The sequence below is a fragment of the Bactrocera tryoni genome, chromosome 1 (genome assembly GCF_016617805.1).
Source record: "Bactrocera tryoni isolate S06 chromosome 1, CSIRO_BtryS06_freeze2, whole genome shotgun sequence".
NCBI classification, from domain to species: Eukaryota; Metazoa; Arthropoda; class Insecta; order Diptera; family Tephritidae; genus Bactrocera; species Bactrocera tryoni.
Window position 1 is genome coordinate 15,707,869 of NC_052499.1, and position 14,200 is coordinate 15,722,068.

General features: G+C 27.2%; 1 protein-coding gene across 10 annotated transcripts in view; it reads right to left on the reverse strand.

Moving 5' to 3' along the window:
• Positions 1-1,886: 1,886 nt before the first annotated feature.
• The window catches only part of LOC120782777 (synapse-associated protein of 47 kDa), an 89,635-nt gene continuing 77,321 nt past the window's right edge, over positions 1,887-14,200 (reverse strand). For 7 of the 10 annotated variants that reach the window (XM_040115256.1, XM_040115248.1, XM_040115295.1 and 4 more), the window contains 2 exons: positions 2,883-3,126; positions 1,887-2,200 (listed from right to left, as the gene is read on the reverse strand). In XM_040115256.1, the coding sequence (XP_039971190.1) occupies positions 2,158-2,200; positions 2,883-3,126 (287 nt within the window). In that variant the 3' untranslated portion in view covers positions 1,887-2,157. Of the gene's footprint in view, positions 2,201-2,271; positions 3,127-10,581; positions 10,861-14,200 lie in introns of those variants that run through there. The other 3 variants (XM_040115273.1, XM_040115327.1, XM_040115305.1) reach the window with 2 other exon arrangements.

The following is a 14,200-nucleotide window of genomic DNA, read 5'->3' on the forward strand; positions in this document are numbered from 1 at the left end:
GCAGCTGTTAGGCTTAGTTGTTCTCAAGAAATTCTGTTATGTCATATATTTATATGTATACATATAATCTATTCATATACATTTATATATGTATGTATGTATAAATATTTGTTTTTGCTTTTCCTTTTTTATAATATGTGTTTAATTTAGTACGTTTTTGTTGGTTTTAGTGTATTGTTTATTTTGTATTTCTTGTAGTTATTTTATGTACGTGTTGTATTTTGGATGTACAGTTGTCTTCTCGGTTACTACTACTATTTAATTTGCCATTATCGTTACCCGTTTCCTAGTTTTTCATGTACAGAACGGAAATGTTTCGGTACAATATCCTACGCTTCTGCAAACAATTTACTTAAATTTCAATAACAAATTTGTGGTAATTGTGTCTGCCACAAATACTTTTTGCATTTTGTGTGTTGAATGTTTGGAGCTGAGGTTGAGACACTGGCGCTAACTAGTGCCCTTCAAATTATAACGGATCATGCGTTTTAGTCAAAACACCAATGCAATTGCAAGCAGTTCAATACAAGTCATACAAAGTTTTACGTTTAAAAATTGTTGAAGATACACAATTATATGTATATTATAAAAATTATAAAAAACTAGAAGTACATACATATGTATTTGTAATTAAGATAAATAGTATTTTAGAATTTGTATTTATTTTGGATAATTTAAAAAAAAATATGTTTATAGTATTTTTAATGTTTTATTCTTTTTAATGCACAAAAAAAAAAATAAAACAAAAAATAATTAGAAAGACATATACATACGTATGTATATAGAATTAAATTCAAGCCTAACATTCATTTAAATTCAAAAAATAAAAAAAGTAAAAAAAAAAATTAAAAAAATAAAATTAAAAAAAAAACAATTCTTTTTTTGTAAATATATTGTTTTCATTACAAATAAAGAATTGTTTTTTTTTTAATTTTTTTTTTTACTTTTACAAAAAAAGAGAGGAACCCAAGAAAACAATTTGTATTTAAATAAAAATTATAATGGTTTCTAGTTTTTATATTTTTTTTCAATTGGAAATTTAAATAGTTTCTTTCTATAGACACTAAAAAAAAATATAAATAAAAATATACATTAGCATGTTTAAGATGGATGGTTATATTTTTCCAAAAGAAAATTTAAAAATTTTGTTTTTACGTAACACTAAAAAAATATATATAAATGAAAATATACACTAAAAAATAGACATTTCAATTTAAAAGGAAGTTATAATGGTTTCTAATTTTTATTTCCATTTGAAAATTAAAAATTTTTTAATTAAAAAAAAAATTCTTTTGATAAAATTTTAGTTTTCAGTGCTTAATAATTTAACACTAAAAAATATACTTTCATATTAAATTGTAAAAATGGTTTTAATTATTTTCTTTGTTTTTTAATGTAACATAAATTGTTTATTATAATTGATTAAAAAGTTAAATAAAAAAATTGTTTTGATAAAATGTTAGTTTACAGTGCTAAAAATCAAAAAAAAATATATATGTATATGCATATACATATGTATGTATGTATACATAAATATTTTCATAATTACAAAACTGATTTTAAATATTTTTTTTTATTTTTTAATGTAGTATAAATTGTTTAATGAATTTAATTATTTAATAATAATAATGCAAAAATTAAAAGAAAAAAGAAAAAATTCTTTTGATACTATTTTAGTTTTCTATACTTAATCGATAAAAAATTAAAAAAAATATATATTTTCATATTAAATTATAAAAATGATTAGAATTTTTTTTTTATTGTACTATAAATTGTTTATTATAAATCATTAATTAAGAAATAAAAATGCGAACATAAAATATATAAAATCAATTTAATAATAATAATTAATACAATTGAGAACAAGTTTTGATTTGTTTACTTTTAATATACATATGTATAAATGCAAAGTGGCTTGAATACAATTCAAAATTTCAAAGTAAACTCAAATATTAAATGACAAAGTATGCGAAAAATTATATGAAATTATAAATTTAATAATTTCTAATTTATTGGGAATTTCAAACAAAAAACAAAAATAAAAAAATTCTATGAAAAAAAAAACTCAACAAACTGTAAAGTATAAATTGATTACATTAAAAACTTTTTTAAAAATGAAAATAAATCACACCTAAAAATCGTAAAGAACTCTCCGGCTCATTGATAACCCAGCATGACCCGCTTTAAACTCTTCAGTGTTCTATACCAAGTAAATGTGTTATATTTTATTTGTTTAAATCAACAATTATGTACATATATTAGTACAATATGTTTTTTTTGTTTTCATATTTGTTGGTTTTGCATTACACATGATAACGTCATGAATTAATTGATTTATAATTATAATTCATTAAATGTGTAATTCATTGGCAGCAATAATACAGTTTCCAATACAAACACAACCACAAAACATAAAATACAGTTACAATCGGGTACGAACAAAAACATTTTAACGGTACACAATAAATTAAAGGTAGGTAACGTCAGAAAGTAATGGTAAACGGTAAAGCCGTCGATAGCAAAAGTCAGGTATGGAAAAGTATGTGAGAGGAGAGAAAAGAAGAAAAACCAGAAATGTTATATGTTACACGTCAAATACAAGTACAATTATGGTAAGTCAAGTAAACGTATGCGTAGTAATTGAAAAATTTTTGTTTAAGTTAAAGTTTAGGTAAATAAGCAATACATTTTTATGTATGTATAAATGACAGATCGAACGCCGTACACATATTGCTAATAAATATGTATATACGTATGTATGTAATGTTGTAGGTGATGGTGGTATTGGTTTAGGACAATTAATTATATTGAACGTTTATATGTATGTATGTAGGTATGTATGAACTTAGTTAGAAGAAGCTACGATATAGGCTCTTAATTACTTTAAATCATCGGTATCTTCGATCAGATCGGCATACTCCTCCCAATCGTTGTTTGTTGAACGTGTGCGCAGATTAGATATTGTCGGTATTTCGTCGTCATCGCCATTGCGATCAACAGTATTGTCGGCGTCGGCGCTGCCGCCACCGCGGTCACGACTGTGAGCTGTTGTCGTGCCGCCTGTTGTGTCGCTTACCACTTCGTAGTCCTTTAACTCAGCCTCCAGATCTTTTTCCCATTGTTCTTCTGCGCGTGCCCGTGTGCATATAGAGTATGCGTTAAGTTGTTTTTGAGTTTGTTTTGGGGGGAAAATAAGAGAGAAAATCACGTTAGTTACCATTTTTATACCATTATATTTTATACATATGTATATATACATATATATATATATATGGATAAATGAAGGCTATAAATATATATTAACGCGTTCTACTAGGTATACTGTTGTATAAACATATAGTATATACTACATACATATATATAGCAATAAGTGCGTGTAAATACATATATGTATATGGATTGGAAGTATATTTATTATTATTTAATGTAGCATAATTAATTCAAGTAGAAATATATATGTATTTATAGATAAATATATTTAAATAATTTTCAACTGTGGCTAGGCACCTACCGATCATTCACATATATGGTACACAACATACATATATATTTAACATTTGTAACACATACAATTATGCCTTTTTGTTTATTATAAAATAATTTTTTATATATTTGTTGTCTTGTTTATTATAAATTTAATACGCGTAAGCTTGTGATTTTGCTAAGTTTAGAGTTACGTACTTTAATATTACTTATTTATTTATGATATATTTATGTTAAACAAGAAAAATGTTAATTACAGCTGTACGACAACGTTAATATCCTACATAGGCACATTTTTTGTAGCATAAAGGGTATAACAACATATTTATCTTCATTTTGATCGGCCAGTTTGTATGACAGCTATATGCTATAGAGGTCCGATCTGAACAATTTCTACAGATATTGTGGCGCTAGCTCGTAAAGTAATTCATGCGAAATCTCGTAAAGATATCTTGTGAAATAAAAAAGTTTTCCATACAAGGACTTAAGTTGGAACGACCAGTTTGTATGACAGCCATATGCTTTAGTAGTCCGATCTGTATAATTTCTATGAATATTGTAGCGCTACTTCATAAAATAATTCACGCAAAATTTCGAAAAGATATCTCGTCATATAGAAAAGTTTTCCATATAAGCACTTGGTTTTGATCGGTCACTTTGTTTGACAGCTATATGTTATAGTGGTCTGATCTGAAAACTTTCTACGGATATTGTAGCGCTACCTCAAAAAATAATTCACGAAAAAATTCGTAAAGATATCTCGTCAAATAAAAAAGTTTTCCATATAAGCACTTGATTTGGATTGTTTACGTTTGTATGACAGCTATATGCTATAGCTGTCCGATATCGGCGGTTTCGACAAATGTGCAACTAATTGGGCGGAAAAGAACGTATGCAGAATTTCAGATCAAAAACTGACGGACTAGTTCGGGTATATACATACATACAGGGTTATCAACCCCTTTTGTTGCGATATTGATCTAAAATTCACATAGACTTGTGATTTATAAAATAAAAAATTGTAGAAATGTGTACATTATTTATGTTTTGTGCCTTTTCTAGCGCGCATAAGAAAAATCCTTTAAAAAACAAGAGCGCTAAAACAAATATTTTGAGTCAAGGGGTGACTTAACCTAAAAATGTACGCAAGATTTTCAATTTTAGGAAGGCATAACGAACGAAGACGCTTTGTTAGCACTGGCTTTAAGTGTAAAGTAATAATATTGTAGTAACAATTTAATAATAAACAGTTTATAATCTAAAAAATATGCGCAGCTGCGGAGTAGGTAGTTAAAGATAAACGTCAATAGAACTTTACTACAATTTTTTTTTTAAAGAAAAGTGGTTTTTTAAATTTTCAGTTTCCAAATACATTTTTAATGATGATTTAGTAAATTTTTCTCAGCTTTAACATTTAAAAACATATTTTATGTTGATTATATAATTTTATTTTACTATAGCTAAACATAATTTATGTTCTTATATGTTATAAACACAATTAAAAATTTTTTCTATATATTTAAGTAATGTATTAAGCATAAGTCCTTAAATTTATATATATATATAACATACAACTATAGCACTTATATATATTGTAAATATATTTATGTATAAAAATATATGATGCGCTAAGCAAGAAAGGAATTTGGATATAAGTATATATTGAGAATTTCACCAAAAATGCATAGGTTTTTGTGATTAAAAAAGAATTTTTGCCATTTGCACCAATTGTTTATCTTTACGGAACAACATGCGTCTTCTCACCAAACACCCATTGGATAATTGTTATTAGCATAAAGCAAAAACAAATAAAAATGCTTTTACCTTCGAAATTAAATTAAAATGCTATATTTTGCTAGTGATTTTGCGCGTAGCCTAGACAAAGGCCATTGCAGACTTGTATTCTTTTTGGTATGCGTACAGTAACTGTAATGTAATCTTGTTTTAAAGAAAAAAATCAAATGATTAGCGCTAATAGTATAGAAAAAGTAAATAGACTAACTAAACTAATTGAGTATATTAATTTGATAATAAAATAAAAAATAAAATAATTTTTTTTTACTAAAATACATTTAAATTATAAAAAATAATAAAAATACTAATTAAAATAATAAATTTAGCTTTTATTGGTGCTTTTATGTACTTAAAGGGTTATATGTGGGTAGGCTTTGCTTTTAGTAGGTATCCTTTCCGTTCTTGCCACACGCTTTGTTAAAATGTGTTGGAGTCATTAAGAAATATTTAACAAAATATTTTTAGTTTTTTTTTAATATGTGCTAGAAGATTTATTACATATTTAACAATATATTTATAGTATTTACAAATACATATGTACATACATAACTATGTATTATATTATTTTTATAAAATACCTTAAACGCATGCCATAAATGTATTGTTAAATACTTTAAAAATTTACACACGTATTTGCATGTGTATTTCACAAATTGATTTCCTTTTTTTGCAAACGCTCCACGAAGTTTCAGTTTTTGGCCTAAAAACAATTTCTAACGTAAACAAGCTTGCTATTTTCAAATTTAAACTGTGCTCAAATCATTTAGCTTTTCAGATGTGTTATATACGAGATTTTTAAAACATTTGCCATAAATCTTTTATACACAAAGATATAAGTCTTTCCGCCTACGCGGCTATAGCCGAGTTTACAACAGCGCGCAAGTCGTTCAGCGTTTTCGCTGTTTGGCGCCAAACATACATATAAGTCTAGAGCTTTGAAAAAGTTATATTCGAATACAAAATTTAGCGCTTTACAAAAAAAGTCTTAATGATTTTTTTCAAAAAACCACTCCTTTAAAAGTTATACGCAGTTAAAGTTAAGCAACCATCACGATGTACACCACGTCGTATGAGTAACACAAAATTTACCATATAAGACATTTGTATGAATGCTCTTCCGCTCTTCAAAACTGGTTAGTTTTTTCCACAAAACCAACTTTTAAAAGTTATACAGTTAAATTTACACGTATATAGATAGTACATCAGCATTATGCCAACCATTGTACTATGTGAATGTACACCATGCCGTATGAGTAACACAGAATGCTTAAATCACTTGCCTGAATGCCTCAGTACATTTTATGTATAACTTTAACAGCGCATAACTATTAAGGTAGTAGATTTTTGGGAAAAATTATTCAGACCTTTTTTTAATGCACTCAATTTTGTATAAGAATATTACATTTTCGAAGTTGTAGGTGTACTTATTATTATTGAATAATAATATATTTTCAAAGTCGTAGGCTGAATTGCTTTGCAAAAAAAAAGTTCAAAAAGTGTTATACTATATACAAGACAAATAAAATGATTTTGATCGAAAATGGAGAGTTTGCTTACTATTTTTATTTTTATATTTGATTTATGTTTATATTTTTATATTTTATTTATATTTATATTTTTATATTTTATTTATATTTTTGATAATTTTTTAGGGCAAAAACTGAAACCGCAGTGGGCTTTTGCAGAAACGAGAACAATCAACTTGTGAAATAACGCATACCCTAATGTATATGTATACACAAATAAATCCATGGAATAAATGCTAAAAAGCAGGCAAAAAAATAATATATGTATGTAGCAAAACGTCAAAAAATGTCAAACGCCTTAATAGCAGATTTTTTACATAAAGCAATTCAAGTTATTAAAATAAAAAAAAATATAATAATAAACTGAAAATATGAAAATATTCATAAGTGTGCTTTTAATAACTCTAATATATTTTTAAGTTTTTTATATTTCAAAATGTAATGATTGCAAGCATAATAAAGTAGTAAAAACGCATTTATAAATATACACATGCAAAGGAGTAAAAAAAAAATAATGAAATAAGAAAGAAGAAACAATTTTTAAAAAATGCAGTTTGCATCTAATTTTTTTCCAATTTTATTTCCCTAATTAATCCATTTTTTTGTTTAATTTTTGGTTTTTCGATACTCAATTAAGTATGTTAGCGCTATTTTTGGGGGTAAAGTGGAGTTAACTATACAGATACTAATAAAAAAATTTAATCGAAATTTTCAAATGTATTTTGTGTGGTGAGTTGGTTAATTATTAACAAAAGTATACAAAAAGAAATTATATAAACGGGATAAGTCATAATCCTAGGATATATCAGGCATAATCACATTTTTGGCGCATTCGTGCAAATTGAAATTAAAACAAATAAGAAAGGGTATAATCGAACATTTCATACTCGTGCTAAGGTACATAAGACCTGTTATTTAAGTGGGGTCAAAGGCGAGTTTCATCCGATTCATTCTAATCACAAATATGCACCATTATAAGACAAACACGCTGTTTAAATTTTATTAAGATAACTCATATATTGGCTGATATGTGAGGTATACAGTCACCCGGAAGTTCGAAAAGCTTTATATTAGGTATATGCGGGCTAAAGGAAGTATCGAAACGATTCAACCCACACAGACATACTGCTATCAGGAAATTATTCTCTCTGAATTTCAATCGTATATCCCATACATTGACCGATATTTTCGGTAAAAAGTCAACAATAGGTTTTGGGAGCTTCAAAAGTTTTAATTTCATTCATACAACTTTTGATCATGAGGTGGCATACTTCAAAGGTATTATTCGTGCAATGTTTTATCCTGTTATATTATTTGCTTCTTGATTTGTTCACAGGAAAGTGAAAGGATCAAACGTAATTTCAAATTGTGTTATATGGGAAGTAGGCGTTGTTTTAGCCCGATTTCACTCATTTTCACATTGTAATTTAGGAACCTCAGTAGAAAGTTATACACCGAATTTGGTTGAAATCGGTCGGGCGGGGCTCGAGGTACATATGAGTTTCACCTAAAAGTGGGCGATGCCACGCCCATTGCACAATTTTTACCCCGAGTCCTATAAAGTCCTGTCATATCCTCTCGGGGGAAAAATTTAATGTCTCTGGCGTATTTAGTTATTGATAGTAGTTTTTAACTGTACCGTTATATGGGAAGTGAGCGGGGTTACCATCCGATTCCAATCATTTTCACACCGTTGGTATGAGTTCTTATAATATCTGCGCAAGGCGAATTTGGTTGCTGTAGCTTAAATAGTTTCGGAGATTTGTACTTACATTAAAGTTATTAGAAGGCGGGGCCATGCCCATTGTACCTTTGGACGTGGCTCGATAGGCAGGATGATCGGTGGATGAAATAGACCACTTAGGCTCACGTTTTATCTAAGAGGGAAGTTTTCAAGTCACGCTAAAGGAGGATGGATGACGCAAGGACACGCGATCCACATGCGGAACTTTCAACATCCTTACGGACGGATCGAGAATGGCTGATGGAGTGGGCGCCGGAATCTATTGCGCGGAGCAGGATCTAAGGCGACCCTTCAAACTGCCGGAATAGTGCTGTATATTACAAGCAGAAGTCGGTGCCATCAGGAAAGCTGCTGAGAAAGTTAACAACGCAATATATACGTCGACTGCCAAAAGGCAATTAAGGCAATAATTTCACATCGCATTTTGTCAGAGAATGTCATTATAAGCAGGAAGGCAGTAGATATAGACCAGCTGCATATATACTGGATTCCAGGCCACAAGGGTGTTTCGGTAAATAGCTGAGAATATTGCCAAGAGTGCCAACCGACGGAATTCCGGCATGCAGGATCGCCAAGATCATGTGTAAGGGGACGGAAGAAAAACACGACATAAACTTCAGCTCGTATTAAAATTAAAGCTTCATTTGGCGTTACAAATGACCTATAGGCCTATGTTTGGCGTGAAAGCCAGCCAGTGTAACCCCTCCAAAAAAAAAATACTTTTTGTGAAAAAATTTACCCTTCGGAGTGGCTTAAAAATGGCCGATGAGGCTCATTTTAATTTGAGTGGTGTGGTAAATGAACTAAACTGAAAACGATTCTGGTTCAGCGAAAATCCACAAATTAATCATGAACAACCATTACATTCATCTAAATTGGCAGTTTGGTGTGGTTTTTGGTCTGGTGCAATCATCGGTTCTACTTTCGAAATGAAGCTGGTGTCAGTTGAGCTTGAAAACAACAAGACGCGACTACGTGTCACTGAGCAAATGCAACAGGCGAATTTTTGCGAGAAAAGTGGAGAACCGTTTATTTCAAGAAATTGTGACATTGAATGTCCTCCAAAAAGTTGTGATTTAACACCATTAGACTACTTCTTGTCTGGTTATTTGAAATCATTGGTCTTTAGCAATAAGCCAGACTCTCTTCAAGCTTTAGAAGTAAATATTGAACGTGCTATTCATGACATAGGGCTTGAGTTAGTGAAAAAGTACTCAAAAATTGGGTTCATCGAATTCATCGATTTTTAATAAAGCGCTGTGTGTCCTCCTAAGCCTTTCCTCTTTCAGAATAAGAAAAAATATAAATATTTAATTAAAGGATATCTACGAAAAAGAAATTTGTAACATAAGCCTCTTAAACAATATTTTAGGTTATGTGAAAAAAGTATATATATTTAAAGCGCAAAGAAGATGTACGGCAAAAAATTTAAAGGAACAAACCGCAGTTAACTACAGAAGATATCATTGCATATCACTGGTTAACTAAAAACCAAAAGAGTTGCCACATGAACAATGTATTCTTTAAATACACATACACGCACACTAATTGAGCTAAAATCGTACACACACATAATAAACTTTGAACGGAAATGTAACATTTACGAAACGAACAACAGCACAATTAGACAAAAATAACGAACGCACTAAGTAGCAAACGATAATTGATAATCGATAAATGTAAAACGAAGTAAGCAATACGAACATATGATTTATTTAAATGTGTGTGGTTTTTCACTATTTTTTGGTTTTTTGTATTTATTAAAAATTTCGTAACTGTATTAATTTTAATAGACTAATATCATAATTTCGCTAAATATGTGTGAATTTTGGTTGGGAAATTTTGATAATATATTGTATATAATGAAATAATTGCATAATAATTGTGTAATTAATTGTATTGTAAGCGTAATTTATTTGTAAAATCAGCAATACTAAACTTACCACACAAAATCTTTTTGTTATGTTTTTTGACTTTTGGTATTTTTTATGAGTAATTTTTTTAAATTTTTCATTTTTATGTTTTTTTGTTTGTTTTTGTATTATCTATATTGGGTAAACATACTTTTTGCTTTGCTTTTTGTTGGATTGCAGGTTTTTTTTTGCATTAATTTCATTGCATTACTTTGTTTCAGGGAGTTTGGTTTCTTTGCTAATCATTGCGATTTTTGTTTTTGGTATTTTTGTTTGTTTACATAAAGTTTATGTGATACTTTGGTTTTTGCTTGCTTTTGTAATTTTGTTAGTTTTGGTACATTTTCTTTTTTGTTTTTCTTTAAATACATAGTAATTTAGCGTAAATCCATTCAATCTTCTGCAAGATGATTAAAAACGAAACGAAAAGAAAAGTAAATAAATAATTATGCATTTTTTGTTTTAGAGTAAAGTCAAATTGTTTTTGTTTTGTAACGAATTTGCAAACGGAGCATATAAATCTAATATAAGCATTTGCTTTTTTCGTGTTTCGTATACTTTTGCCTAAAGGCGCGACATTTTGTAGTAAATAAATAGTTTTTTTAAGTGATTTTGTTTACTACAAAATTAAAATAAACTAAAAATGAAAATTTAGCGTAATTTTTATTTGTAATTTCAGTTTTTGTTTTTAATTTTTTATTGATTTTAGAGAATGGAAAATGCAGAAAAGCAAAGCGTATATGAGCACCAAGGCAAATAAACAAATAAAATCTGTGAGAAATTCAAGTGGTGAACCTTATTTTTACAAAGGCAGGGTAATAGCGACAGAAGCGTGCTAGAGCCAAAGTAGAAACGCAAAGTAGGGTAGAAAAACAAAAATAAAAATAATAACAAAATAAGTTCCAAAATAAAAAAAAATTAAAAAATATATATAAAATAAAAAAATAAAAATAATAATAAAATACGTTCCAAAAAAAAAAATTAAAAAATATATAAAACAAAATTAAAAAAAATATAAAAAAATTAAAAATTTCAAAAATGAGAAAAAATTAAAAAAATCGAAAAAATATAAAAAATATTAATAATTAAAAAAATCTGAAAACAAATTTAATTGTACAAGTGATATACGAAGAATGTTAAATGAAAAATATGTACTATATGTGTTGTAGCGAGTATTTGTATAAAAAGTAAAAGAAAAAAATTAAAAATACATAAATAAAAAATTAAAAAGAAAATTTTAAAAATAAAAAAACTAATAAAAAAATTGCAATAACCAAAATAAATATATATAAAAAAGTATTTAAAAAAAGTTAAAAAAAAAAATAAAAAAGAATTAAGAAAAAAATATTAATAATTAAAAAAATTTGGAAAAGCAAACTTAATTGCATAAGTAATATGCGTTGTATGTTAAAGGAAAACTAGTCTGTGTTGCAGCGAATATGAAAATAAAAAGTAAAAAAAAAAGAAAAATGTATTACATTTTTTATTAAAAAAAAATAAAAAAATTCAAAAATAAAAAAAAAATATATAAAAAAATAAAAATTTCAAAAATAAAAAAAATAAAAAATATATTAAAAAAATAAAGAACAAAAATATTAATAATTAAAAAAATTGGAAAAGCAAACTTAATTGTATAAGTGATATGCGTTGAATGTTAAAGGAAAACTATGTATGTATGTATGTGTTGTAGCGAGTATGAGAATAAAAAGTAAAAAAAAATAAAATATATTAAATTTTTTTAATAAAAAAAATAAAAAACTCAAAAATAAAAAATTTCAAAAAAAAAAAAAAACTAATATGTTTAAAAAAATATTAATAATTTAAAAAAATCGAAAAATAAACTTAATTATATAAGTGATATACATACGTTGAATGTTAAATTGAAAATATGTATGTATGTGTCGTAGCGAGTATGAGTATATTTTACTAATGGCAAATGTAGGAAATTATAAACTTTAAGTGTAACACATACATATGTACATACATACACAAGAGTATGCACGTACATATGCAGCAAAATCAGTATGTTTCAGTTATTGCTATTTGTTGCTGTAGTTTCAACCGTTTGCTAACGCGCTGGCTTATGCATGCATACCTATAAATTATATACATATGTATATGCAGCTACATGTGGATTTGTGTAGCTGTGTGTTAATATGCAGTACGCAGAGGAAGAATTTTTCAATCATGTTCACGCAAACGCTCTAACTTGTTTGTACACGTTACGCGCTTGCATGGTTGTGTTCGTGTGTCTGTTTTCATACATGTTAATATTTTGTTTATAATTTTTATTTCGCTTGTTCGCTTGTTAGTTGCTTTCGACAATTTAGAATCTTTCATTTTTTGTTGTTGTTCGCTAATAAAATTTTTAACGCCTATTTCTAATTACATAAATATTTATTAAGTCGCAATTGCACGTTGCATTTTTATTACATTTGTTGTAAACATTTATATTTTATTTGATATTTTTTCATATTAAATTTTTTTATATTTAATATTTTTATATATGAGTTTTTTTTATATTTAGGTCATATTCTTTTATATGCTAATTTTTATTTATATATAATATATATATTTTTTTAGATAATATTATTTTTATGCTCGTCTTGCGTGACTTCTAGCAATTTAATAATTAAATGTCATTGCTGTAATTGTTGTTGTAGTAAACGTAACCAATATAAGTTAAGAAAAAAGAAGGGGAGAGAGAAAAAATGAGACAAAAAAGTAAGAAAAAACAATTTACACTGTTGTTTCGTTTTGTTTGTTGGTTTGATTTGTAGAGAAGAATTCTTATTATAATTGATATTATTTCGTTTGTCTTTGTTTCATTAAGCGCAAATTAGCAATGAGACGAATTCAATTGTTGTTTCATGTTTATATACTAGTATTAAAATCATTGGTAGAAAAGTGCAAAGAGACGTGTTGCTACAATGCATGTAAAGCAGTGCTTTTGTAGTATATACATACATACATATAATACAACTGCGAAAAAAAATATATGTGAATAAAGACTGAAGACGAGTTCGGCACAATGAACGGTAAATATGTTTTGGTACAAAGGACTATGCAAAAGTGTTGTCGTATGAAATTGTCGTTAGCGTTTTATGAAAATTATTGAAAAAATCAATGATTTTTTGGACACGAATTAATGCTAATGACGCTTCTAGTGAGGTTTCTTTTTCGGTATATGGTTGATATGCTTGCAGAATGTCGCTAAAATATTTTTATATTTGAGATTTTTAAAATTTGAGTGGATTGAAAAATGTTTCTAAAAAAAAATATTTTTTAAGATTTTCGAAATACTAGAGAATTGTTGATGTTTACAACTCGTTCTAACCAACTTTTTCGGTTTATGTGATGTGTTTAAAGAATGTTGCTAAAATATCTTTATTTTATGAGATTTTTCGAATTCGAGTGGAATGAAAGAAGTCTCTAACAAAGAGAATTTTTAAAAATTTCGAAATACTAGAGAATTGTTCATGTTTATAACTCGTTTCGATAGAGTTTTTCGGAATATGGTTGAAATGTTAAAAGAATGTCGCTAAATAACTTAATTTTTGAGATTTTTGAAATCTGAGTGGATTGAAAATGTTTTAAAAGAAAATATTTTTGAAGATTTTCGACATACTAGAAACCTTTTAATGTCATGTTCATTCATGTATCTTTATTTTCTGATATTTTTCAAATTCGAGTGGATTGAAAATTGTTTCTAAAAAAAGAATTTTTAAAAATTTCGAAAT